Source organism: Panthera tigris, chromosome X (assembly GCF_018350195.1).
Source record: "Panthera tigris isolate Pti1 chromosome X, P.tigris_Pti1_mat1.1, whole genome shotgun sequence".
Taxonomy (NCBI): Eukaryota; Metazoa; Chordata; class Mammalia; order Carnivora; family Felidae; genus Panthera; species Panthera tigris.
Genome location: NC_056677.1, coordinates 69,059,048 through 69,085,727, shown reverse-complemented (window position 1 = coordinate 69,085,727; position 26,680 = coordinate 69,059,048). Strand labels below are relative to the sequence as shown.

General features: G+C 32.4%; 1 protein-coding gene across 1 annotated transcript in view; it reads left to right on the top strand.

Annotated features, from left to right (window-relative positions):
* Positions 1-26,680, top strand: part of RPS6KA6 (ribosomal protein S6 kinase A6) — a 225,582-nt gene that overhangs the window by 149,523 nt on the left and 49,379 nt on the right. The window contains exons 7-17 of the mRNA XM_007087880.3: positions 2,465-2,571; positions 3,100-3,137; positions 10,140-10,282; positions 13,819-13,889; positions 14,127-14,215; positions 15,016-15,074; positions 18,267-18,369; positions 19,239-19,369; positions 19,811-19,933; positions 20,430-20,519; positions 21,506-21,664. Coding sequence (XP_007087942.2) covers positions 2,465-2,571; positions 3,100-3,137; positions 10,140-10,282; positions 13,819-13,889; positions 14,127-14,215; positions 15,016-15,074; positions 18,267-18,369; positions 19,239-19,369; positions 19,811-19,933; positions 20,430-20,519; positions 21,506-21,664 — 1,113 coding nt within the window. The remainder of the gene's footprint in view (positions 1-2,464; positions 2,572-3,099; positions 3,138-10,139; positions 10,283-13,818; positions 13,890-14,126; positions 14,216-15,015; positions 15,075-18,266; positions 18,370-19,238; positions 19,370-19,810; positions 19,934-20,429; positions 20,520-21,505; positions 21,665-26,680) is intronic.

Here is a 26,680-nt window from a genome sequence, read left to right as displayed (position 1 = left end):
TAATCATAAGAGTGGAAAATACATATATATATATTATAGAGTTATCTAAGATAATGAAAAACTGGAAGTAACCCAAATGAACATTTAGGTAAATTATGGTAAATTAGTTATGTTGATATTCTTTCAGGCATTGAGAACCATAAAATATAATATCACCAAACTAATTTACCATAATTTACCTAAGTGTTCTATTGGGTTATTTCCAGTTTTTAATTATCTTAATTATCTTAGATAACTTTATAATATGTGTGTGTGTGTGTGTGTGTGTGTGTGTGTGTATACCATTTTAAAGATATGGGAGGTTGCTTATGATATAAGTGGGTAAAAAGGAGGACACTAAGTAGTATACAGCGTGATCTTAAATATGCTAAAACACACATGCACTCATACATACACAAACAATTTGAAGAGCAGACAACGAAAGCCTAACAGGGTGCTAGGGTTTTAAGTGATGTTTTTTCATGGGTTCATTTGTGATAGGGTGATTAGTGAATAGGAAAGCATTAATGGTACTGAAACTAAAACCGAGTTGAAATATAGCCGGCAGAAGTGGCTTCTGGGAAAGAGGTACTTCTTAAGTAGTTCTTAGGAATAAGTATTCCTGACTTCAAATCCTAGACCTGCTTCTTACTAGCTATGTTATTCTGGGCAAGATATTTTATCACTTTGTCTCTTTGTCTCTTTTTCCATATGTAAGGTGGTGATAATACCTACTTCATAGGGTTGTTTGAAAGAGTGTAATAGCATAATGAATGTAAAGTTACTGGCATATAATTGCTACTTATTAAGTTTCTTATTTGTGTCTCTCATGAGGCTTTTAACACAGTTTAATGACAAAATAATATGCTTGCCATAAAGCTTAGGCAAAGACTCTAATTTAGAGTTTGAAATTTTTTTGTTTAAGGTTTTCTTATGTGTTAGGTTTAAATGAAAGTTTTGATTAGCCTTCCTGAGAAGTTAAATAAGTAACAAACATATTTATTCTTCATAAAGTATCAAGTGAAAATTATGTTCATATACTTTTACCATTATATTCAGATGAACTCTGAAATTTAGATAATGCACAACTTTGTTTTTCTATAGATCATTTTCAGAAGTAGGCAGAGTTTCAAAATTTATCTTTAACTGCTCATTCTCTGAAATTTTACTAGTAACCTAAGTCTGTATTATGTAATTCAGTGACCATAATAATAAATAGGCAGTTCAGTTACAAGATTTTATGATGTTTCATTCAAATTTTGAGCTTTCCTAATAATTCAGAGATTTCTTTAATGAAAATAGCTAATTTCTAGACAAGTTATTTGTTTTGCCATTCAGAAGCCTTTGATAAATCTTAAAAATTACATCTAATGTTTGAGTAGTACCCAATTTTGTGTGTAAATTTAACACTCAGGAATGAATATAGACATAAACCTATAAATAATTATGCCTCATGGTTAAATACATAGCATTCTACAATTTACAAAGCTTTTTTCCACATAAACTAATATGTTTTTTTCCAAAAAGTTAATGTTAATTTTTTTTGAGAGAGAGAGACAGAGTGTGAGAGGGGGAGGCGCAGAGAGAGAGGGGGAGACACAGAATCCGAAGCAGGCTCCAGGCTCTGAGCTGTCAGCACAGAGCCCGACATGGGGCTTGAACCCACAAGCTGTGAGATCATGACCTGAGCTGAAGTCAGACGCTTAACTGAATGAGCCACACAAGCCCCCTAACATGGCTTTTAAAATAACCTTGTTAGGTAGATATAGCAAGTGTTATCCTTATTTTACAGCTTTAGAAACTAAAGCCTAGAGGGCTAAGTAGCATGTCAAACATTACACTGCTAATCTGATTCTAATTCCAGTACTCTTTTCACTTCACCATAGCAGCTTTATTCCCAGGCACAAAATGAGGAATAATATATCATTAAACCCAAGTACTTTACCAGCAGAAGGGGCCTAGAGCTACTCTTTAGGTTAGATACTGGGTTTAGAACTTGTTTAATGTAAGAGTTACTAATTTAACATCTTGTGTTGGTATACTAGAAACTTTGGGTTAGTTAGAGCTGTTAATAGTGAAATTCCTGAGAAGTGATAGTAGACAGTGAAAGAGAAAATGTAGAAATAGTGGAATTACCAATGGTACACCAAAATATCCTATAAACTTCAAAGATCCTGAGAATATGACTACATTGTAGCAGAGTACTAAAATTAATAATTGCATTATGACACTAAAGTGTTACAAAAAGGTAAATCCTGCAGAGTACATTCAATGTAGAAGATATATAAACTTCATAATATGTTTTAGGAAGATTTGCATTAAAACAGTATTAAAGAGAAGGATTCCTAAAGAGTTAATTTCATCTACCTACTTATCTTATTTTTTTTAATTAACCTAGATTTGTCTGTTTATTCATTTTTAAAGAAGTAAATTTTTAAAATTCAATATTGAAGAAACGATCAAATGGTAAATTATTGCATTCTAGGTTCTGTTTACAGAGGAAGATGTGAAATTCTACCTTGCAGAACTGGCACTTGCTTTGGATCATCTGCACCAATTAGGAATTGTATATAGAGACCTGAAACCAGAAAAGTAAGGCTATATTCTCCTTATGAATCCCTGTCACCAGTATTTCTATAATTACAGTTTTCTCCACTGTTTTGTTTTTAAAATTATGTGAAAATATACATGAATTATGCAATTATATGAAACTTATTTATAACAAGTAATATTTATGAGGTACCCATTGATTTTTAAAATTTTTTTAATGTTTATTTTTGAGAGAGAGAGAGGAGAGAGAGAGAGAGAGCGCGTGGGGAAGGGAAAGAGAGAAGGAGACACAAAATCCCAAGCAGGCTCCAGGCTCTGAGCTGTCAGCACAGAGCATGATGCAGGACTCAAACTCATGAGCCTTGAGATCATGACCTGAGACGAAGCCAGATGCTTTAACTGACTGAACCATCCAGGCACACCGAGATACTCATTGATTTTAAGTTAATCATTTAAATATTTTCCAGTAAATTAAATAGATACCATTTTTAAGTTTATGATGATTTTTATGTAAATGAATATATAAAAATATTTGATTCCATCTTGTTGAATGTGAATTTTGATTTACAGCATTTTGCTTGATGAAATAGGACATATCAAGTTAACAGGTATGCAGATTTTCTTATTTTACTCTATTTTATAATTTTATTTAATATATATCTGACTAAGCCTGTTTTCTTTTTTCTTTGACTTAATTTGTATTTTATTCATCTCTTTAGTGAACCAAAATTCATTTAAAAAGTAGATAAGGTAGCTCTCAATATGTTCTAATTGTAATACCAAAAATTTATACAATAGAGTCACTATCCTAATTATCAAAAGACATTTGGCATGCTAGGTAAAAACATTATCTTAGTTAATCTCAACTATAAGATTTATCATAAGTAGTTATCACGTTTGAAGTGTAGTGAATTATAAACTTTTAAACCAAGTATTTCAGAATCAGAAGTTCCTTTTTTTCTTTATTTGTGAAAACATGTTTTATTTTTCCTTATTTTGAATATCAAGGGTTTACTATAAGACAAGGTGCTAAATCCTTACAGGATTCTTAGGCATAAAATATATCTATTATACCATTTAAAAAATTTTCATTTTCAAATAATTGTAGACTCATAGTAAGTTGCAAAAATAGTACTGAGAGGACCTGTGTACCCGTCACTCAGCTTTCCCCAATGGTGACATCTTATGAAACTGCAGTGCTTTATTAAACCCTGGAAATTAATTGGTATAGTACAATTCACTGGACCATATACTTTACTTGGATTTCACTAGTTTTTGCATGCATGTATTTTTTTGTTTGTGTATAATTCTATGGCATTTTTGTCACATATATATTTTATTACCACCACTATAATGAATATGCAAAATTGTTCTACAATTGCAAAAGAACTCTCTTGTGCTTCCCATTTACAGTTATGTCTTCCCTCCTCCTACTCTCACATCTGGTATCACTTATTTATTCTACAACTCTAGTTTTGTTATGTTGAGAATATGATATAAATGCAACCACACAGTACCCATTCTGGACATTTATCCTAGAGAAATAAAAACTTATGTGCACATAAAAACCTATACACAAATTTTCATAGCAGCTCTATTTGTAATAGCCCAAGACTGGAAATGTCCCAAATGTCCTTCAGAGAATGAATGGATAAACAAACTGATACATCCATACAATGGAGTACTACCCATGAATAAAAAGGAAGGAACTCTTGATATATGCAACAACTTGGATGGACTCAAGGGCATTATGCTGAGTGAGTCAATCTCGAAAGGCTAATTATGTTATAAATAGATAGTAAAATCTTTATTTAATTATCAGAATATTAAAACAGAAATAAAATGAAGATGTGGTCTTTACAGAGAATTTTGGACCAGTACACTTTAAAGGTAAGTTGCTTTAAATTCCTAAGTATACTGCTTCAATGTAAAAATAAAGTATAAAGCTGTTAACTTGAAAGCTCAGGAAAATGTGACCAAGCTCAAATAAAATTCAGTAAATCTTTTTAATTCATAGCCTGATTCTCTTTTTCATATTTAAAAGATACAAAGTAGATTTAAAGGGATTGAAAGAGGAAAAGGAAAAAAATAGGAAGAGAGAATAATAGTTTTGAGATTTTATGTATTATATAATTTTTTATAGCATTCAAGTTTTTGTTGCAAAGTTGGTTAGAATTTAATTATTTTCATTTAAAAACTACAGTATACTTGTTTTGTAAGGAATGAAGAAAGGAGGTGGGAAAAAATTAGAATAAATCCTACCTATACCTCTTTTCTCCAGTAAGAGAATAATGATGTCAAATTGTTTTATATTTATATTTTATATTTAGTCTTGTAATGTGAATTTTTCTTTTATAGATTTTGGACTTAAACTGGCTGAGGAGGAAGGAATAGTTAGAGTAAATGTTAACTTATAAACAAAGGACAGAAGGCTTGTAACAGGAAGAAAATGTGATATATATATATATATATGCACATATATATACATTCATTATTGTATATGTCTTCAAAGAAATCTTTATGGCATCTTAAGGAAAATAGATTTAATTGTTAAAAAAATATATATGCACATATTAGATTTAATTGATAAAAAAATATATATATGCACAATTCAATCTATTTTCCTCAAGACGCCATAAAAATTTCTTTGAAGAAATATACAATAATGAATATTAGGTAATTGACACTATTTTATAATTATAGCCTAATTCAAAGTTTTTAAATGAGTAATAAATTTATGAATTTAACCTCATAACATCCCAATCAGGTTGGTTAAAGTGTGACCATTCATAGTAAATATTCTAATAATGTTTTTTTCATTATTTCCTTTAACTTATTTTCTTTTTATTATTTCCTTCTCTTTTTCTTCCTTTCTTTTTTAATTTTTGTGTGTTTTTCTTCCATCTTCCTCTCCTTTTCCTCTTATTTTTCCTATCTTCTTCCTCCCATTTTGAATACTACAGTCAAAAGTACCAGAGACAGGCAATATCTTTCTTTTGACCTGTCTACTTTAAAAATCCTCTAGATGTAAAGAATACACTTAATGTTTAACAGGTTAGCTGGAATGACAGTGGACTATAGAGAGGTTCATTGGTATGACTATGCTTTGAGCCTAATTGACTTCATACCAAGATTATGATTGCATAAAATAAGATCAGTAGAATGAGAATAAGTACCCTGAAAATATCTGCATACATGTCAATATATTATTTATATTGTTTTTATGTCTTACTTTTTTCTGAAACACCCCACCTTATAGTCTATATAAAATTAACCATGTAATATGACTTGCCTGTTTAGAAAATAATATTTACTCATAATATCCCACTAAAAACCATAAATTGAACACACAATTGATTTGAACTCTCTGTAGTTGCTATAATGTGTTTTCTGAGGGACATAATGTAGGGTAATTTATATAAAGAGAATGGAGAAAAAATATACAGTGTCAGAAATTTATATCACACAGTACTTGAACTAGATATTTAAGAGAAAATGTATACACTAAAATAGTTTTAATAATTTTTATGGTTATCTGCAAATTAGTCACTGAAATTACTTTTACTCGTAGTAAATACTTATTATTGTTTTCTAGGCAGGCTTTTAAATTTTAAAATCATAGAATCCTTTAAGGTTACAAAGATATACCGCCCTCCCTCCCCAAAAGGAGCCTTTTTGTAGCTGAACTCTGCATTTTGTTTTTAAAATAGTGGGTTGGAGAAATCACTAATTAACATATGTTTTATTTAATCTTGTAGCTAAGTCTTATTATCATAAAAGTTTTTTTTTTGTCAATTGATTGCTGAGCAAATTCTAGTGTTAAATGTCAGTTTTGTCAGAAAAAAAAAAAAACAGCAGAGGACCTCTATGGAGTGGTATAAATCTCTGAAAGGTAATGGAGGATAAGAAAATTCTCTTCCCTTTCTCCTCCTCTGTGGAATGGCCAAAGAAACCAGTGTTCTTCTCTGCAAGGTATGTTGTTATATTCAGCTGAACTGACCTTGAAGACTAGCCTTTATTATATTTCATCTTTGAAATGGAATGTGCAAGAGTTTAAAAGTCTCAAAATGTAGAGAAAGAAACTAATAACAGTACATTGAAAAATTTATTATGTTAAAAATCATAATTCATTCAAGTTATTATACAAGGATAAATGAATTTTAAATGAAAATATTAAACATGGTTAGAAAATTAGTTTTGAGGGATGATAAAATTATTAATGTTGGTATTTTATTTTAAGAGCAATGTAGGGCTACAGCTTTTTTTTTTATCACTTATAGAATTAAGATATAATTTACATACAGTAAAACTCATTCTTCAGATCCTTGTGGTGATGGAACTATTCTGTATCATGGCAACATCCTTGTCAGTATTGTGGCTGTGATATTATAATATAAGTTTTGTAAGATGTTACCATGGGGGGGGGGACTGGGTAAAGGTAAATAGGATCTCTTGTAGTATTTCACATAACTGCATGTGAGTTTGCAATTGTCTCAAAATATAAAGTTTAATTTAAAAAAATCACTTTCTCATCTATAGTTCTGCAAACTTTAACAAATACATTTAGTTGTATTCCTACCACCAACATCAAGATTATGTAAGTGAGGAATCACTAAATTCTACATCGAAAACCAGTTTTACCATATATATTAACTAACTAGAATTTATATAAAAACTTGAAATAAAAAAGAGGTATAATACAATTCTACCACTCTCCACAATTTCTGCATAAGTCCTTTTTACCTTCCTTTTTACCCTACCTAAACATCCATCTGCTTTCTGTCATTACAGTTTCACCTTTTCCACAATGTAATGTACACAGAGGCATATAGTAAATAGCCTTTTGAGTCTGACTTCATTTACTTAATAAAGTGCATTTGAGATTAATCTATATTTTGTATGTATCAGTTTATTTTTTATTGCTGAATAGTGTTCCATTTTATGATGATACCATGGTTTGCTTGTCTAATCCCCAATTAAGGGGTATTTGGGTTGTTTCCAGTTTGAAAGTGATAAATAAAGCCACTGTAAATATTCATGTGCAGGTTTTATATGAATATAAATTTTTATTTCACTTGAGTAAATACCAAAGGAGTAGGATTGCTTGGTCATATGGTAAGTGTATTTTTAACTTAATGAGAAACCTCCAAACTGTTTTCCAAGTGGTTGTACCATTTTGTATACCCATCAGCAACATAGGAGAGCTCTACTTGCTCTATCTACATCCTTGCCATTACTTGGTATTGTCAGTATTTTTATTTTAGCTCTACTAATAGGCATGTAGTAGTATCTCATTGGGGTTTTAATTTGAATGTCCCTGATAACTAACAACAGTGAGCATCTTTTTATGCATTTATTTATCTGGAGAAATGTCTGTTCAGATCTTTTGCCGATTTAAAAAATGTGTATTATTTTCTCATTATTGAATTTTGAGTTTTTAAATATACTCCAAATACAAGAGCTATATCAGGTATGCAGTTTGCAAATATTTTCTCCAGTCTGTAGCTTCTTTTTTCTTCTCTGAACAGTATTTTTTGAAGAGCAGCTTTGATTCTGATAAAGTCCATTTATCAACGTTTTTCTTTAATGAATTATATTTTGATGTTGTATCTTAGAAATCATTGCCTAACAAAAGATCACAAAGATTTTCTTTTTATTCTTTTGAAAATTTTAGTTTTATGTTTTACATTTAGTTCTGTGGTTCATGTTTAGTTAATTTTTTATGGTATGAGGATGTTTTTGGTATGAGGATTAATAGGATATTAATCCTATTGTTCTGTCACCATTTGTTGTTAAGAACTTTCTTCATGGAATTGCTTTTACACCTTTATCAGGAATCAATTGACAATATATAGCAAGTTCTAATACAGCACATGTGCACATGTGATCTTTTAAAAAATCACTTCACTGTGAATAATTACATATAATAAAAAGCACAGGACTTATGGGAGAAATGGGGTTAGGGATTTAACACTCAAATATATAACCAGTGCACACTAAAGAAGTTGATAAAAATGACAACATTATTTTACATAATCTAAATGTTTAAGAATATGTAAATACTACAATAAAAAGTACCTTACCTTGAAAAAAATCCTGATATTTGCCTGTAGAATTGTTGTCAGAAAGGTTGCAGTATGTTGGTTATTGTGAAGTGGTAGAAGATAGATTATGTGGAATTGGGAGGAAGATTGTAACACTACAGGTGGGCAGGAGTAGCTCATAATACACATAATGAGCTGAAATCTGGCAGATGTTTGGGGTATGTGCATGTATCTATCATTACTTGGCTTGGTTCAACTAGGTGCATTTTTTTAAGTATTTATTTTTGAGATGGGGTGAGGGGTAGAGCGAGGGCTACAGAGGATCTAAAGCAGGCTCTGTGCTGACAGCAGAGAGCCCTATGTGGGTCTCTAACTCATCAACTGAGATCACAAACTGAGCCAAAGTCAGACACTTAACTGACTGAGCCACCCAGGCACCCCCAGCTAGGTTCAGTTTTATAGTGTCTCACCTAGTGTTTCTTATAGACAAAATTGCATATAAACCACACATTAAGTCAAACCCATTTGAAATTTGTGTTATGCTTAAATTGTTCTCTAATATATCAATCATGCTGGAATAAATTTGCATTTTCAAAACAAGCATTATAGCAGAACTGTATGTGTTAGTCTATTCTTGGGCACTCTCCTTTTGCATTGATATATACACATGTAGCCTTTCTCCAATGCCACACTTTCTTGATTACTGTAGCTTTATCATAAGTTTTGAAGTGAAGTTGTGTAAGTCCTTCATTGGTTTTCTTCATCAAAATTATTTTGGCTATTCTATTTTCTTGAGTCTTTTTTATAAATTTTAAGTTTAGTTTTCTTTTATTTTTACAAAATAAATCTTACTGGGACTTTATTAAAGTTTCATTGACACTGTAGATCAGTATTTTGGGACTTGATATCTTTAACAACATTGAATCTTCCAAACCATGCATACAATATGTCTCTCCACTTATTTAGATCTACTTTGATTTCTTTCATAGGTGTTTCTAATTTTTAGCATGCAGGTCTTACATCTACTTTGTATATATGCCTGTGGATTTCATGCAGGTTTTTTTGGTGGTATTATAAATGGTACTTTTTACATTTCAACTTCCAGTTTTCACTGCTAATACATAGGAATGATTGTTTTTTATATATTGGTACCTTTAGCTCTTTGAAAGCCTTAAACAAAAATGGAAGCTCAAAAGCATAATTTGCTTTTTTAGTGTTTTAAAAAGTGTCTCTTTTGTGTCTTAGTCTATTTTAAAACTTAGAACAGTATGACAGCTTTGATGATTTAATTGTTGACCTCTCAAAATTGCTGAATGATATACTAATATAAATATGAAAACATGTATTTTGAGGATGGAATTTAACTGAGCAATCTCTAAATGCTCTTAAAATGGTATAATGAAATACAGGCTGTTTTCCATTATTTGTCTCACCGGAGCTTTCTTAAGAGTAATTATAGCCCATCCATGAATTGTTTTAAGTTCTAACACATAGTTTTGTTTCCTTTGGTAGTTTCTATTTTCTGAGTATCTTCAGATATATTTTTCTGTCACATTGTTATCATAGATTTTGGACTCAGCAAGGAATCTGTAGATCAAGAAAAGAAGGCTTACTCATTTTGTGGTACAGTGGAGTACATGGCTCCTGAAGTAGTAAATAGGAGAGGCCACTCCCAAAGTGCTGATTGGTGGTCATATGGTGTACTTATGGTAAGTAGTGTTATTTTTAAATTATGCCAATATAAAATTAATATTATTTAGAATTTTGTTTTAAATTTTGGAATGTGTTAGGTGAGAATAGAGTTTCGATAATTCATGATTATTTTAAAAAACCTTCTGATTGGCTAGCTGTTATAAAGGAATAATTACGATTTTGGTATTCTGATTTATTTTAAAGTTTCTAGATGAAAAGGTAAATGGTAGCATTCTTTTATAAGCTATTCAAATTTCAAACTTAGAAAAAGGCTTACCAGATTTTAGATTTCAGAATACTTTAATTTTTTTAACGCGTATTTATTTGAGAGAGAAAGCATGAGCAGGGGAGGGGCAGAAAGAGAGAGAGAGAGAGAGAGAGAGACCCAGATTCTGAAGCAGGTTCCAGGCTCTGAGCTGCCAACACAGAACCCGATGCAGGGCTCAAACTCACGAACTGTGAGATCATGACCTGAGCCAAAGTCGGATGCTTAACTGACTGAGCCACCCAGGCACCCCCAGGATACTTTGTTTAAATGTCACACTGGGGGGGGATTGCCTGGGTGGCTCAGTCAGTTAAGTGCTCGACACTTGGTTTCAGCTCAAGTCATGATCTCGCGGTTCATGGGTTTGAACCCCACATCAGGCTCCACACTGATGGTGCAGAGCCTGCCTGGAATTATCTCTCCCTCTCTCTCTTTGCCCCTTCCCAGCTTTCTCAAAAATAATAAACTTAAAAAAGTATCATATATTATTTTACTTGGGTATCACAGAATTTAGCACCTTACCATAAACTTATTGTCAAATTGTTTCAGGCATGTCCCTAGAAAGACTAAACTTTTTGTGGAGAGCAGTCATGTCTCATGCTACTTTTCATCTGTCATGATACCTAGCATAGCAGGCATAAAAACTGACTAATTTGGTATAAATTAAGAGTATATTTTCAGTATCAAGTAGGGCACTAAGTGAATAGCTGTTGAATCAATTTGTATAATCCATCTTGCTGATAATCCATTTTGCCTATTTATTACTTTATAACATACTATATGACACTTCAATATATTAGGGCCTATTATAAACCTGACATTTGTGTAGGATAGTGGGGTAGCAAAAAACTGAAGATATAATTTTGACATTTTCCATGACCAAAGAAGGCATACAATCTGGTTAGGGAAACAATTGAAATAGCTAATTGAACCATCCAAAAATATACCTTAGGAATTCAGGCAAGAAATCATATAAGTTGATGTAGGAAAAGTGGAGGAGGTGGAGCTTAGATTAATCCCAGAAGGGTAGAAAAATTTAAATAGCTGCAAATCAAGAAGGATCATATTAGTAGCAAAGACCTAGACAACTAGTTTGAGTAGAATAGTAGTAGAGAATGAGGGTGATGGTGGAGGAAATGAGACTATATGCCAATAGGCATTTGCATGCAATACTCTGAGCAGTAGAAAACTTTTGTAGATTATTTTTTTAATGTTTATTAATTTTTCATCTTTATTAATTTTGAGGGCAGGAACAGAGAGAGAGAGAGAGAGAGAGAGAGAGAGAATGAATCCCAAGCAAGGATCTCATGAACTGTGAGATCATGACCTGAGCCAATATCAATAGTCAGATGCTTAACTGACACGAGCCACCCAGACACCCCAAATTTTGTAGTTCTTTAACAAGATAGTAATTTGGGAAAAATTTATTTAAAGAAGATTAGCCTTGACAGCATTGTATAAATGGATTGTAAATAGAGGAAACTGGAAGTAGAGAGACCAACAAGGTCTCCTTACAAGACACTTGTAATATTATAGAATATAAAAGATGAAATCTTAAATATATGTCAAAGGAAGAAGTGGCTGATCTTAATAGCTGATTTAATGTCACAGATGGAGAGGGTGAAGGTCAAAGATAAAAACACCTCTAAAATTTATGAACTTTAGGGAGTTTGAAAAGAATGATAGTTCAGCAGAAAAGACATACCTGGAAAGGGCAACTGGTTTTGGAAGTGGAGAAATAGTTTATTTATAACATGTTGCATAGGTTATTACAGGTTTGTGGTTAAACCCTTGGTGGTAATAAATTAGGAGGGATCAGTGGAGACAGGATCAGAATCATCTGGAGACCTTTAAAAATACTACTTAGCCAACATGCAATTTAATTTAGGTGGGAGGTGGATTCCAGTATAATATGCTCCCACTTTTTGTCCTTGCCATTACCACCTCTGCTACTCTGGTCACCAATAGAGAACGATAACTTTAAATTTGAAAGCAGAGGACTGGAGCTTGAGAGAGACGATCCCCATATACCATACTTTCTTTGTCTTCTTTCTCTTTCTGTGGCCCCTGCCCCTACTTCTTCAACATCCAGTTAAGAAACATTACTGTAGATTTGGGAGGGAGAACTAGGACTTGAGAGAGATTGAGGCTGGAACAGATTTGAAAGTCATCAATATATAGGAAAGGGTTGAATTAATAATCTAAGGTTATGAATTCAGATAAATGAGCAGAGGACTGAAGCCAAAGTCATTACTGAATCTAAGTTCAAGACTTAAATATTAGAGATATAAAAACTTTTCTTTTTAGTGAAGTATAATGATCTTCATTTTCAAAACTAGTTTTTTACACCATTATTTAATGTTCTAGTAATCTACATTGCAATTAATATCTTAGGGAAAATGTTTATTTTTATGCCATGCGCAGCTTTCTTATTTTTTTTTAAGATACTGGTGTACATGTGTAGCTTTCTTGTTCTTTTTTTATTGCTTTTTGGAGTGAAGAGAATGATAATGGTTACATCTTTCTTTTTTTTAATTTCCCTAATGACCAATGATGTTAAGCATCTTTTCATGTGCTTATTGGCCTTTTGTGTATCTTCTTTTTTAAGGTTTTATTTAAATTCCAGGGGTACCTGGCTGGCTCAGTAGGTTGAGCATCTGACTTCAGCTCAGGTCACGACCTCACGGTTCGTGAGTTCGAGCCCCGCGACAGGCTCTGTGCTGACAGCTCAGAGCCTGGAGCCTGCTTCGGATTCTGTGTCTCTCTCTCTCTCTGCACCCCCCCTCCACTCATGCTCTCTTTCTCTCTCTCTCTCTCTCTCTCAAAAATAAATAAACATTAAATTCCAGTTAGTTAATATAGAGTGTAATATTAGTTTCAGGTGTACAAAGCACTTATGAATTTGAAATGGTTCCCTGCTGAGTTTTACTTTCCATTCATTGTTAAATGTTTGCTTTAAGACCGTATCTTTGGTTTAAAAGAAAATGCTGTGTATCTATTTTCAAATTGCTTTGGTTTGGGAACCTAGCCAGATTAGATAGGACTGAAAAAAAAAAAAAACTGGTTGGTTTCATTTGCTACAGGTCACCTATCAGTTGGGCTATACATAGTGAGGTACCAGCAGTGCATTTCCTTAATTGACTTACTTTTCTGTTCCTATTTTGACCTATCGTGTAGATCCTTCATCATTTGATGATCATGTATTACAAGTCTCAGTTGTTTTCCTAAAAAATTTTATCATATATTCTAAGCTCTGGCAAATTATGTGTTACTTTTTGTTTGTTTTAGTTTGAAATGCTTACTGGTACTCTGCCATTTCAAGGTAAAGACAGAAATGAGACCATGAATATGATATTAAAGTAAGTGTAAACAGTTATTTTTTTTTTTCTTCTGGGAAAAATTCCTTGTTTTCAGTTTCTTGAAATTTGTTTTCAATTGACACAAAAGAACACTTTTTCACACTGTCTTATTTTCTTCTCCTACCATATAAGGGACATTATTTTTCATTGTTAAAACATTCTTTTAAGTTCTTTTTTAGATTTGTCAATTTAAAGTATGTCTAGATTTAAATGAAATTTTCTAAAAATCTTTTTCAGAGCAAAACTCGGAATGCCTCAGTTTCTTAGTGCTGAAGCACAAAGTCTACTAAGGATGTTATTCAAAAGAAATCCAGCAAATAGACTGGGTATTATTTATTGCCTTAACTTTTACAAAAATACACTGCCTGTTTTGGGAGGATCATTGTACCTTTATGTTTTCTGGCCTAGTTCATTTACTGCTGCTATATATTTACACCTACGAGTTTGCATTTTGTAAGCACATAGATCCAGTAAACTCTGTTTTGTCCATGATTTAACAATAGTCTAGCTATTCAGAACTTCCATTTAATATATGTCATTATGTATATCATATGGATTACTTCTTTTGAAATAATTCACAGAATTCTCCCTTATATAGGTAATCTTTTTAGATATTTGAAGGTAATTATTTTGTCCCTTCAAGTATTCTTTGAGATAAATATGTTTCCATAGCCACTCATTATTTGGCCACTTTCTGATAGCCTTTCCCTGGATCCAAATATGATTATATTATTTAATTTTTGTGTTAAAATTTTAATATCACTTTATTATATTTCACTTTGTAATTTGGCTTTGAGATACTAAGCCATAAGTTTAATTGTGAAATATATATATATATATATATATATATATATATATATATATGTTTTAGTGATGTGTTAAACATTATTTTTATTTGATTTAGAAGGAATTTCATTATTTCATCATACTTTATATGCTTCAGTGTGAGCATCAGTTATGTTTTATTATATTAAATTGAAAAAAACCCAAAATATCAAATAAGAAATAACATTTCACTGCAAGGAGTATATGAAAGGTGTATTCGTTTGTACAGATAACAGCAGAGAAGCCAGGTAGAAAGATTAAAAATAATTATACCAGTAAAAAATTATTTCCTTTTTTATAGGTTCAGAAGGAGTTGAGGAAATCAAAAGACATCTTTTTTTTGCAAATGTTGACTGGAATGTAAGTTCAGTTGTAAGTTCAGTAGAAACTTTGTCACTGAGTGACTTAATATGAATTAACACTGAAGAATAAAATGCTCATATTTGGGCTTTGCTGATAAACTTAATCTTTTTTTTTTTTTATATGAGGGTTTTACTTAGAGGTGTAGATGTCATGGCAATTACCTTGAACCAGTAGGTGTGTGGATGATATTTAGTAAATTTTTGTCTCTCATATGTTTTACCTGTTAAGTGTGGTTACTATTTTCCCCTGTTCTAGGTTGGGGAATGTAAAGGAGGAAGAGATAGAGGTGAGGAGGTGAATGATAAGGCAAATTCTTAAAGAAAATGAATTCTAATTCATTTCTCTTCCTCCTTCATACTCCCCAATCTAAATGTGGTAGATAACCACACTTAACAGGTAAAAAGTCTCTGCACAGTGAAGGAAACAATCAACAAAACTAAAAGGCAATCAACAGAATTGGGGAAGATATTTGTAAATGACATATCTGATAAAGGGCTAATATCCAAAATCTATAAAGAACTTATAAAACTTAACACCCAAAAAATGAATAATCCAAACAAAAGTGTGCAGAAGACATGAATAGACATTTTTTCAAAGACATCCAGATGGCCAACAGACACATAAAAAGATAATCAACTTCACTCATCATCAGGGAAATACAAATCAAAACTACAGTGAGATTTCACCTCATACAAGTCAGAATGGCTAAAATTAACAACCCAGGAAACAACAGATTTGGAGAAAGGGGAACCTTCTTATACTGTTGGTGGGAATGCAAATTGGTGCAGCCACTCTGGGAAAACAGTATGGAGGTTCCTCACATAAAGGTACAACTACCCTACTATCCAGAAATTCTACTACTAGGAATTTGCCCAAAGGATAAAAAAAAAAGAAGGGATAAATGCACCCCAATGTTTACAACAGTATTATCAGCAATAGCCAAAGTATGGAAGGAACACAAATGTTCATAAACTGACGAATATAAAAAGAAGTTGTAGTATATATATAGAATAGAATATTACTCAGCCATTAAAAACTAATGAAATCTTGCCATTTGCAATGACATAGATGTAGCTAGAGTGTACTATGCTAAGCAAAATAAGTCAGTCAGAGAAAGATCCCATATGATATCACTCATATGTGGAATTTAAGAAACAAAACAGATGAACATACGGGGAAGAAGAGGCAAACCAAGAAAGAGACTCTTAACTCTAGAGAACAAAATGATAGTGGATGGGGGAATGGGTTAAACAGGTGATGGGCATTAAGGAGGGCACCTGTTATGATGAGCACGGGGCGTGGTATGTAAGTGATGAATCACTAAATTATATACCTGAAATTAATATTGCACTGTTTGTTAACTAGCTGGAATTTAAATAAAAACTTGGAAAAAGTGACTTATTTTTTATAATTGTAAAATTGCATAACAGAAACCGTTAGTATTAATACCCTAAAAGACCACTCAATGGGCACGCTACATGGGAGTCTGCCCTGTGTTATATGTATGTGCTTCTTTCCCTGGTGTCCTTTTATCCCCGTGTCACTTTTTTTTCCCTTTTTTCTTTTAAACATAATTTATTGCCAGATTGTTTTCCATAAAACAGCCAGTGCTCATCCCAGCAGGTGCCCTCCTCAATGCCCATCACCCACTTTCCCCTCTCCCCCACCCCCCCCATCAACCCTCAGCTTGTTCTCAGTATTTAAGTCTTTTATGGTTTGCCTCCCTCCCTCTCTGTAACTTCCCCCCCTTCCCCTCCCCCATGGTTCTCTGTTAAGTTTCTCAGGATCCACATGAGTGAAAACATATGGTAACTGTATTTCTTTGCCTGACTTATTTCACTTAGCATAATGCTCTCCAGTTCCATCCACATTGCTATAAATGACCAGATTTCATTCTTTCTCATTGTCAAGTAGTACTCCATTGTATATATAAACCACATCTTCTTTATCCATTCATCGGTTGATGGACATTTAGGCTCTTTCCATAATTTGGCTATTGTTGAAAGTGCTGCTATAAACATTGGGGTACAAGTGCCCCTATGCATCAGCACTCCTCTATCCCTTGGGTAAATTCCTAGCAGTGCTATTGCTGGGTCATAGCGTAGATCTATTTTTAATTTTTTGAGGAACCTCCACACTACTTTCCAGAGTGGCTGCACCCGTTTGCATTCCCACCAGCAGTGCAAGAGGGTTCCCATTTCTCCACATCCTCTCCAACATCTATAGTCTCCTGATTTGTTCATTTTAGCCACCCTGACTGGCATGATGTGGTATCTCAGTGTGGTTTTGATTTGTATTTCCCTGATGAGGAGTGACGTTGAACATCTTTTCATGTGTCTTGTGGCCATCTGGGTGTCTTCTTTAGAAAAATGTCTATTCATGTCTTCTGCCCATTTCTTCACTGGTTTATTTTTTTTTTCTAATGCTTATCTACTCTTCCTTTCTTCTTAAGTATACAAACTGCAAATTCCTTTTTTTTCCATTATTCTCATATCTAAACAGTTTATGTCCATTGTGTTTAATTTAAATAACAAAAGAATATAATGTTTATTTATTTAAATAAATGAAAATCAAAGTAATTCTCTATTAATATTCCCCCACTGTGGGTCTGTGACCTTTTAAAAAAGTTGCTTTCAAAAAAATGGGAGTAGATTGTATACATTTTAAGATGTTTTAAATGTGTTTCAAAAACATAAATTTTAGGAATTTAAATTTTGGACAAGATTACATTTTTGAATTATATAAGAAGAGTCATAAACAGTGTATTTAATGCATTTTTAATGTAAAAACAAAATGTTTTAGGTGAGATATATACTTCTTGAAGATAGTCTATTAATTTTGAAATTCTTGAATGTTGCCAGGTGTTTCTGCATGGTCACATTGTGGTATATTCTGTATGGTTATTTTACTAATGCAAATTCAAGTCAGTTTTTGATATCAAAATTGAATATCATTCCTTGTGAATACAACCTTTGGCATCAGTGCTGTGTTTCCTGGTCTTGTTTCATTGTGTATATTATCTCTCAAATTTTGACAATTTGATTAATGGGTATCTGAAGCCTGTTAAAATTTTATTTATTAAATTGTGAGCTTCTGTTAAAGACTGTGAATATTATGTTCTGCTTTCCCTTACAAAATATAATTTTAGAGTGTTAATATGATTTTGCGCTACCCTGTTGTTTCTTCTAGAAATTATATAGAAGAGAAGTTCAACCTCCTTTCAAACCGGCTTCTGGAAAACCAGATGATACTTTTTGTTTTGATCCTGAATTTACTGCAAAAACACCTAAAGGTATTGCATATTTGTTATATGTAACATTGGGGCTTTCATTCAATTAGATGGTTAAAAAATAAACTAGCTTCTTAGGTAAAACTAAATGATTTTTAAGTTTGCAGATAATTGATTGCCCTTTATGAAAGTGCAGAACTTATATACATCATTGTTGCACATCTTTCAAACAGAGGATTTAAATAGGAAATATTTATCAGGGAAGTAGGGGCTAGAGCAAAGGGTAAAATTTTTTCTTCCTTCTTTTAAATGTCCTTTCACATGCTAACGAATTATAGGTTAAGGGGTAGGAGGTAAGACATGACATATATAACGGACTCGTAAAATTTATAATTTAATAAGTTCTACTTATAGTAGCATGTATTTCACACGTTCATCCAGCAAATATTGAATGCCAACAAATATTGAAGGTACTGGGGCGCCTGGGTGGCGCAGTCGGTTAAGCGTCCGACTTCAGCCGGGTCACGATCTCGCGGTCCGTGAGTTCGAGCCCCGCGTCAGACTCTGGGCTGATGGCTCGGAGCCTGGAGCCTGTTTCCGATTCTGTGTCTCCCTCTCTCTCTGACCCTCCCCCGTTCATGCTCTGTCTCTCTCTGTCCCAAAAATAAATGAAAAACGTTGAAAAAAAAAAAATTTAAATATTGAAGGTACTAAGCAGTGAAGATGTAGCAGTGAACAGGGAGGCAACAATTACAATCCATGGGGCTTGCATACTAGCATGAGGAGACAGATAATATATGATTAATCAAACACATGATATACTATGTCTGATGGTAGCAATTAATGGTTTCTTTTATATTTAAAGAAATGCTAACATTTCATATCACATAATTCTGTGTAGTTCTAATTAAATAATATTATTTGGATATTAGATTCTCCTGGTTTGCCAGCTAGTGCTAATGCTCATCAACTCTTCAAAGGATTCAGCTTTGTGGCAACTTCTGTTGCAGAAGAATATAAAATCACTCCTGTTACAAGTGCAAATGTGTTACCAATTGTTCAGGTAAATTCCACCTAATCAGATTATTCAGTGTAGGGATAACTATTTCTTTCAGTTATTGCTAATGGATTTACAGTAATTTTTAAGTGATGTTTAACTTCTAAATTGATCTCTATGTATAATATGATTTAAAGGTGTCACAATATGTTTTGGAAAAAAAGCAGACAGTAATTAACCTTTACTTATATTTACGTAATCTCCTCTGGCAAGAAAAGTGTAATGGCAGTGTATAAGCTGGTTGATTTATTGTATTGGCTTTGGGGATCTAGAAAACCTAAAATTTAGGATCAGCTCAGAATCTCTTTAAACCTTTTACAAATACTGATAAAACTTATCTAAAATATTTTTTTAAAATATTTAAGATTAATGCATATTTAGGAGAGAAGATAAAAAAGTGAACATATTTCATTCTCCTTAGTATCTTACTTTTAAAAAAAAAAACAGATAAATGGAAATTCCGGACAATTTGCTGAATTATATGAACTAAAAGAAGATATTGGTGTTGGCTCCTATTCTGTTTGCAAGCGATGCATACATACAGCTACGAACATGGAATTTGCAGTGAAGGTATTATCTGAGTCTAACTCTTTTGTTTGTTTATATATATATATATAAATTAAAGGTTAACTGACAGACATTTTTCAGTGGCAAGTGGAGATAGCAAAGATAAAATAATGAGGAAAAGTCTTAAGACTTAATATTTTCATTTGCATTTCTAAAACTTTATTTTGGAGGAATGGTGTATTTCATGAATGTCTTGTTTTAGTTTTATTTTAATATAATATGTTAAAATTGTTCAATTGTGACAATTACTGTCACATTTGAATCACATTATCAGTTGGTATAGTTTCAGTTATATAGAATATAGGAAAGTGTTAAGGATGGCGTATTTTTTATTGTTAAGTTTCATTATAGGAAATTTTTAAATGTTAAAATAATGCGAAGTAGGCATCATTCTTCAGTTTTTAGTGTTTGCTTAAAATATGACCAAATTAAAATATTTCATTCACTTTTAGGTAAAGAAAATAATTTGGTTTTCTCTGAGATTTTTCTTATTTCTTAGATCATTGACAAAAGTAAGAGAGACCCTTCAGAAGAAATTGAAATATTAATGCGCTATGGACAACACCCCAACATTATTACTTTAAAGGATGTAGGTATCTAAAATCTATATATCAGATAATAAGATAATGACGTTATGACTTGGTACTTTATTTTCTTTTTGAAACTTTTCCTGTTTATGGTATATTCTACTTTTATGCCACAAAATCTCAAAATTCTTAAATTTCCCACTTCAGTTCTTTTTCCCCCCTGTGGTTCTATACTCCTACCCTTCTTATACAACATCAAAAAGGAACTATGATGATAGGTGTCCTGATTACTTGAATATATTCTAGCTCATTAACTAGTCAACATTATAGCCAGCACCATTTATTATCCTATAGTACTATAAATATAGAAGATATAGGAGATTGGGAAACTGCCAAATTCTAAAATATTTTACTTTCTTGGTTATACAGTAAATAGCTATAACATTATGGATTGTTTCTTGAGTGAAATAGTATTATGCATTTTGATTTGTAATCTTTAAGCAGTAGTTTGTTATACACACACACACACACACACACACACACACAGCATATACACTAACATCTCACATGCCCTAGTGAAAGGGTACATGTATTTCTCTTATTTATTTTCCTTGATATACTAGTTGAATTCAATAAATATTTAAGACACCATATCAGATAATGGATTTTGGGAATGATATTTAAAAACAATGTGTTTACTGCCAGAAGGAAGCTTATTGTTAGTAGGGAACAGAAATGGCTATAATATAGTAAAAAAAAATAAGATAGATTCCATTTTAGAGGCACAGATTCCTATTGTTCCATTTATATAATTTGATGAATTATAATTTACAACTTCAAAAGTTAATAAAATTATATGTTTTACATATCTCAATACTGTAGGAGGTTGTTTATCCAGTTTAATCTTCAGTGTAGTCTGTACTATATTAACAGTAAAGGGATAATGTCCTTTTTGACCACTAGAGCTTCACTAGAAAAGGAAAGTAAATATAATTTTAACATTTAAGAATTATAATTAAAAATAACATTAAATTTTTTTTTTTTTTAGGTTTATGATGATGGTAGATATGTTTACCTTGTTACGGATTTGATGAAAGGAGGAGAACTACTTGACCGTATTCTCAAAAAAAAGTGTTTCTCAGAACGGGAAGCTAGTGATGTACTGTTTGTAATAATTAAGACAGTTGACTATCTTCATTGTCAAGGAGTAAGTTGTAGTTATATTCTCCCCTTCTATTATAGGACTTATATCTTAATAAAAATATATCTAGGAGATGCCACCCAAAATGAATTAATTTTCCTGTAACATGTATTTCTATAGAGGATATCCTAAGAAAACCCATAATGTAGTAAAATTTATAGATTTAGGAAATTGGGTAATACTTTATTAATTCTCTTTACTCTGCTTGTTGCCCTGATTTAAAAACATATTAGTTTTAAAAGTGGTTTGAATTATATAAATGTATGTAACCTTGACTTTGAAATTATTAAAAAGTCAAACAAAATAATTAGCCAAGGATGTGTTGTGAACATTATTCAAATTATAATGTATCTAACATACAAAGTTCTAGAAGTAAAAGGACGGTATATCTTTTTGGGGGAGGTATAGATGACACACAATGTTACATTAGTTGCAGTTGTACAACATAGTGATTTAACAACTCTATACATTATGCTGTGTTCACCACAAGTGCAGCTACTGTCTGTCACCATACAATGCTATTTCATTACCAGTGACTATATTCCCTATGCCATACATTTTATTTCTGTGGCTTACTTATTCCATAACTGGAAGCATGCATCTCCCATTCCTCTTCACCCATTTTGCCCATACCACCACCTAATACTATCTAGAAACCACCATCTTGTCTCTGTATTTATAGGTCTGATTCTGCTTTTTATTTGTTATTCATTTTTTTTTATATTTCACTTAAGAGTAAAATTATATGGTATTTGTCTTTCCCAGTCTGACTCATTTTACTTAGATAATACCCTCCAGGTCCATCCATGTTGTTGAAAATGGCAAGCTCTAATCTTTTATGGCTGTGTAATAATATCCCATCACACACACATACACGCACACACATATCCTATCTTCTTTATCCATTCACATATGGATGGACATTTGGGTTGCTTCCATATCTTGGGTATTGTAAATAATGCTGCAATAAACACAGGGGTGCATATATCTTTTTCAATTAGTATTTTTGTTTTCTTTGTGTAAATACTACTAGTATTATTAGATCATATGGTATTTCTATTTTTCTTTTTTTTGTTTTTTTTGAGGGATCTCCATACTGTTTTCCACACTGGTTGTACCAATTTACTTAACATTCCCATCAACAGTGCACGAGACTTCCTATTTTCCACATCCTTGCTACCACTTGTTATTACTTGTCTTTTTGATTCTAGCCATTTGATAATTGTAAGGTGGTAACTCATTGTGGTATCGATTTGCATTTCCTGATGATGAAATGCATCTTTTCATGTGTCTGTTGGCCATCTGTATGTCTTCTTTACAAAAATTTCCAGAGGACTATATATCTTGACCCTTGCCAACCCCTCCTCCAAATACAATAGCAAATTTGGATTCTAAACATTTGAAGTATTAGCATATTAAAACTTGTAGTTGAGGAGCAGGCCTGTTATTTTGCTTCCTATGTCTTCATAAAGAAAGCAAAGGAATTGAATTATGAAAAAAAGTCAACTTTTATTATATACAACTATACAAGGAAACAAAGTCACAAATCATTTAAAAGTTTCGTTTGAATCCATCATAGTTGTGCAACTATACTTGCTTAAGATGAAAACACTTAAAAATGGACTATTAAGAATTGGCACAATGAAAATTCTACATAGGGCCTTATTATAATTAAGAAAAATAAGACTACTCAGTGTGTGGTTTAAGAGAGTATATTTTCAATATTTTAAAATAAAATGCATAGTGCTAAAGGAATAATTCTAATTTAATTCCTTGATTTTTGTTACCAACGCTCTCTAAAAAAAGTGTGATCAGAATTTTTGAGAAGAGTAAAAAGATAACTTTTTTCATTACTATTTTAATTTATACACTTATTTTTTTAATTTAAATTCAATAAGTTAACATACAGTGTAGTATTGGTTTCATGAATAGAACCCAGTGATTCATTATTTACAAATAACACCCAGTGCTCATCTCAACAAGTGCCCTCCTTAATGCCCATCACCCATTTAGCCCATTCCCCCACCCAACACCCCTCCAGCAACCCTCAGTTTGTTCTCTGTATTTAAGAATCTCTTATGGTTTGCCCCCCCTCTGTGCTTTTATCTTATTTTTCCTTCCCTTCCCCTATGTCAATCTGTTGTGTTTATTAAATTCCACATGTGAGTGAAATCATATGATATTTGTCTTTCTCTGCTTAACTTATTTCACTAGCATAATACACTCTAGTTCCATCCACATTGTTGCAAATGACAGGATTTCATTCTTTTTGATTGCTAGATAGTATTCCATTGTATATATATACCACATCTTCTTAATCCATTTATCAGTGGATGGACATTTGGGCTCTTTCCATAATTTGGCTATTGTTGATAGCATTGATATAAACGTTGGGGTACATATGCCCCTTTGAATCAGCATTTTTGTATACTTTGGATAAATTCCTGGTTGTGCAATTACTGGGTCATAGGGCAGTTCTATTTTTAATTTTTTGAGAAAACTCCACACTGTTTTCCAGAGTAGTTGCACCAGTTTGCATTCCCACCAACAGTGCAAAAGGGTTCCTTTTACTCCATATCCTCGCCAAAATCTCTTGTTTCCTAAGTTGTTAATTTTAGCCATTCTAACAGGTGTGAAGTGGTGTGTCATCGTGGTTTTGATTTCTACTTCTTGAATGATGAGTGATATTCAGAATCTTCTCAGGCATCTGGGTGTCTTTGAAAAAGAGTCTATTCATGTCTTCTGCCCATTTATTTATTGTATTATTTGTTTCTTGGGTGTTGAGTTTGACAAGATCCTCATAGATTTTGGATACTAACCCTTTATCTGATATGTCATTTGCATATATCTTCTCCCATTTCATCAGTTGTCTTTTAGTTTTGTTGATTATTTCCTTCACTGTGCAGAATATTTTTATTTTGATGATGTCCTAATATTTCATTTTTACTTTTGTTTCCCGTGCCTCTGGAGACATGTCTAGTAAGAAGTTGCTCCAGCCAAGGTCAAAGAGGTTGTTGCCTGTTTTCTTGTCTAGGATTTTGATGGTTTCCAGTCACACATTTTGAATTTATTTTTGTGCATGGTGTAAGAAAGTAGTCCAGTTTCATTCTTCTACATGTTGCTGTCCAGTTTTCCCAGCACCATTTGCTGAAGATACCATCTTTTTTACATTGGATACTCTTTCCTTCTTTGTCTAAGATCAGTTGTCCATATATTTTTGGGTCCATTTCTGGGTTTTCTATTCTGTTCCATCGATCTTTGTGTCTGTTTTTGTGCTAATACCGTACTGTCTTGATGATTAGAGCTCTGTAATACAGCTTGACGTCCGGAATTGTGATGCCTCCAGCTTTGCTTTCCTTTGTCAGCATTACTTTGGCTATTCAGGGTCTTTTCTGGATCCATAAAATTTTAGGATTGTTTCTTGTAACTCTGTGAAGAATGCTGCTGTTATTTCGGTAATGATTGTATTGAATGTGTAGATTGCTTTGGTAGTATAGACATTTTAACAATATGTTTTTCTTCCAATCCATGGACATGGAATGTTCTCCATTTCTGTGTTTCTCCTTCAGTTTCTTTCATAAGCTTTCCAAAGTTTTCAACAAACAGATTTTTTACCTCTTTGGTTAAGTTTATTCGTAGTTATCTTATGGTTTTTGTTGCAATTATAAATGGGATTGATTTCTTGATTTCTCTTTCTGCTGTTTCAGTACTTGTGTATAGAAATGTAACAAACTTCTGTATGTTCATTTTATATCCTGTGACTTTGCTGAATTCACATATCAGTTCTAGCAGATTTTTCGTTCGGTCTTTTAGATTTGCCATGTAGAGTATCATGTCATCTGTGAAGAGTGAAAGTTTGACTTCTTCTTTGCCAATTTGCATGCCTTTTATTGCTTTTTGTTGTCTGATTGCTGATGCTAGGGTTCCCAGTACTATGTTGGACAACAATGGTGACAGTGAACATCCCATTGTCGTTTTCCTGACAGTTTTTCCCCATTTGGGATGATATTAGCTATGGGCCTTGCATATATGACTTTTATGATGTTGAGGTATATTCCCTTCTATCCCTACTTTCTTCAGGGTTTTTATCAAGAAAGGATGCTACATTTTGTCAAATGCTTTTTATTCATCTATTGAAAGGATCATATGGTTTTTATCCTTTCTTTTATTAATGTGTTTTATCAAATTGATTAAGTTACAAATATTAAATGAGCCCTAAAGCCCAGAAATAAATTCCACTTAATCATGGTGAATAATCCTTTTAATGTACTATTGAATTTGATTTCCTAATATCTTGTTGAGAATTTTTACATCCACGTTTATCAGGGATATTGGCCTGTAATTCTCCTTTTTAGAGGAGTCTTTGACTGGTTTTGGAATCAAGGTAATGCTGGCTTCATAGAATGAGTTTGAAAGCTTTCCTTCCATTTCTATTTTTTGGAAAAGTTTGAGAATATGTATTAACTCTGCTTTACATGTCTGGTAGAATTCCCCTGGGAAACCATCTGGCCCAGGACTCTTATTTTGTTGGGACATTTTTGATAACTGATTAAATTTCTTTGCTGCTTATTGGCCTATTCAAATTTTCTGTTTCTTCCTGATTGAGTTTTGGTAGTGTGTGACTGTCTAGGAATTTGTGCATTTTGTCCAGATTGTCCAGTTTTTGGCATATAATATTTCATAGTATTCTCTTATAATTGTTTGTATTTCTTGGTGTTGGTTGTGATCTGTCCTGTTCCATATGTGATTTGGCCTATTTGGATCCTCTCTTTTTTTTTTTTTTTTTCTTTTTGAGAAGTCTAGCTAAGGGTTTATCAGTTTTGTTTATTCTTTCAAAAAACCAGCTTTTAGTTTCATTGATCTGTTCTACCATGTTTTTTGTTTGTTTGTTTATATATCATGTATTTCTGCATTAATCTTTATTACTTCCCTTATTCTGCTGCCTTTTTTGCTTTACTTACTGCTCCTTTTCTAGGTACTTTAGGTGTAAGTTTAGGATGTGTATTTGGAACCTTTCTTGAT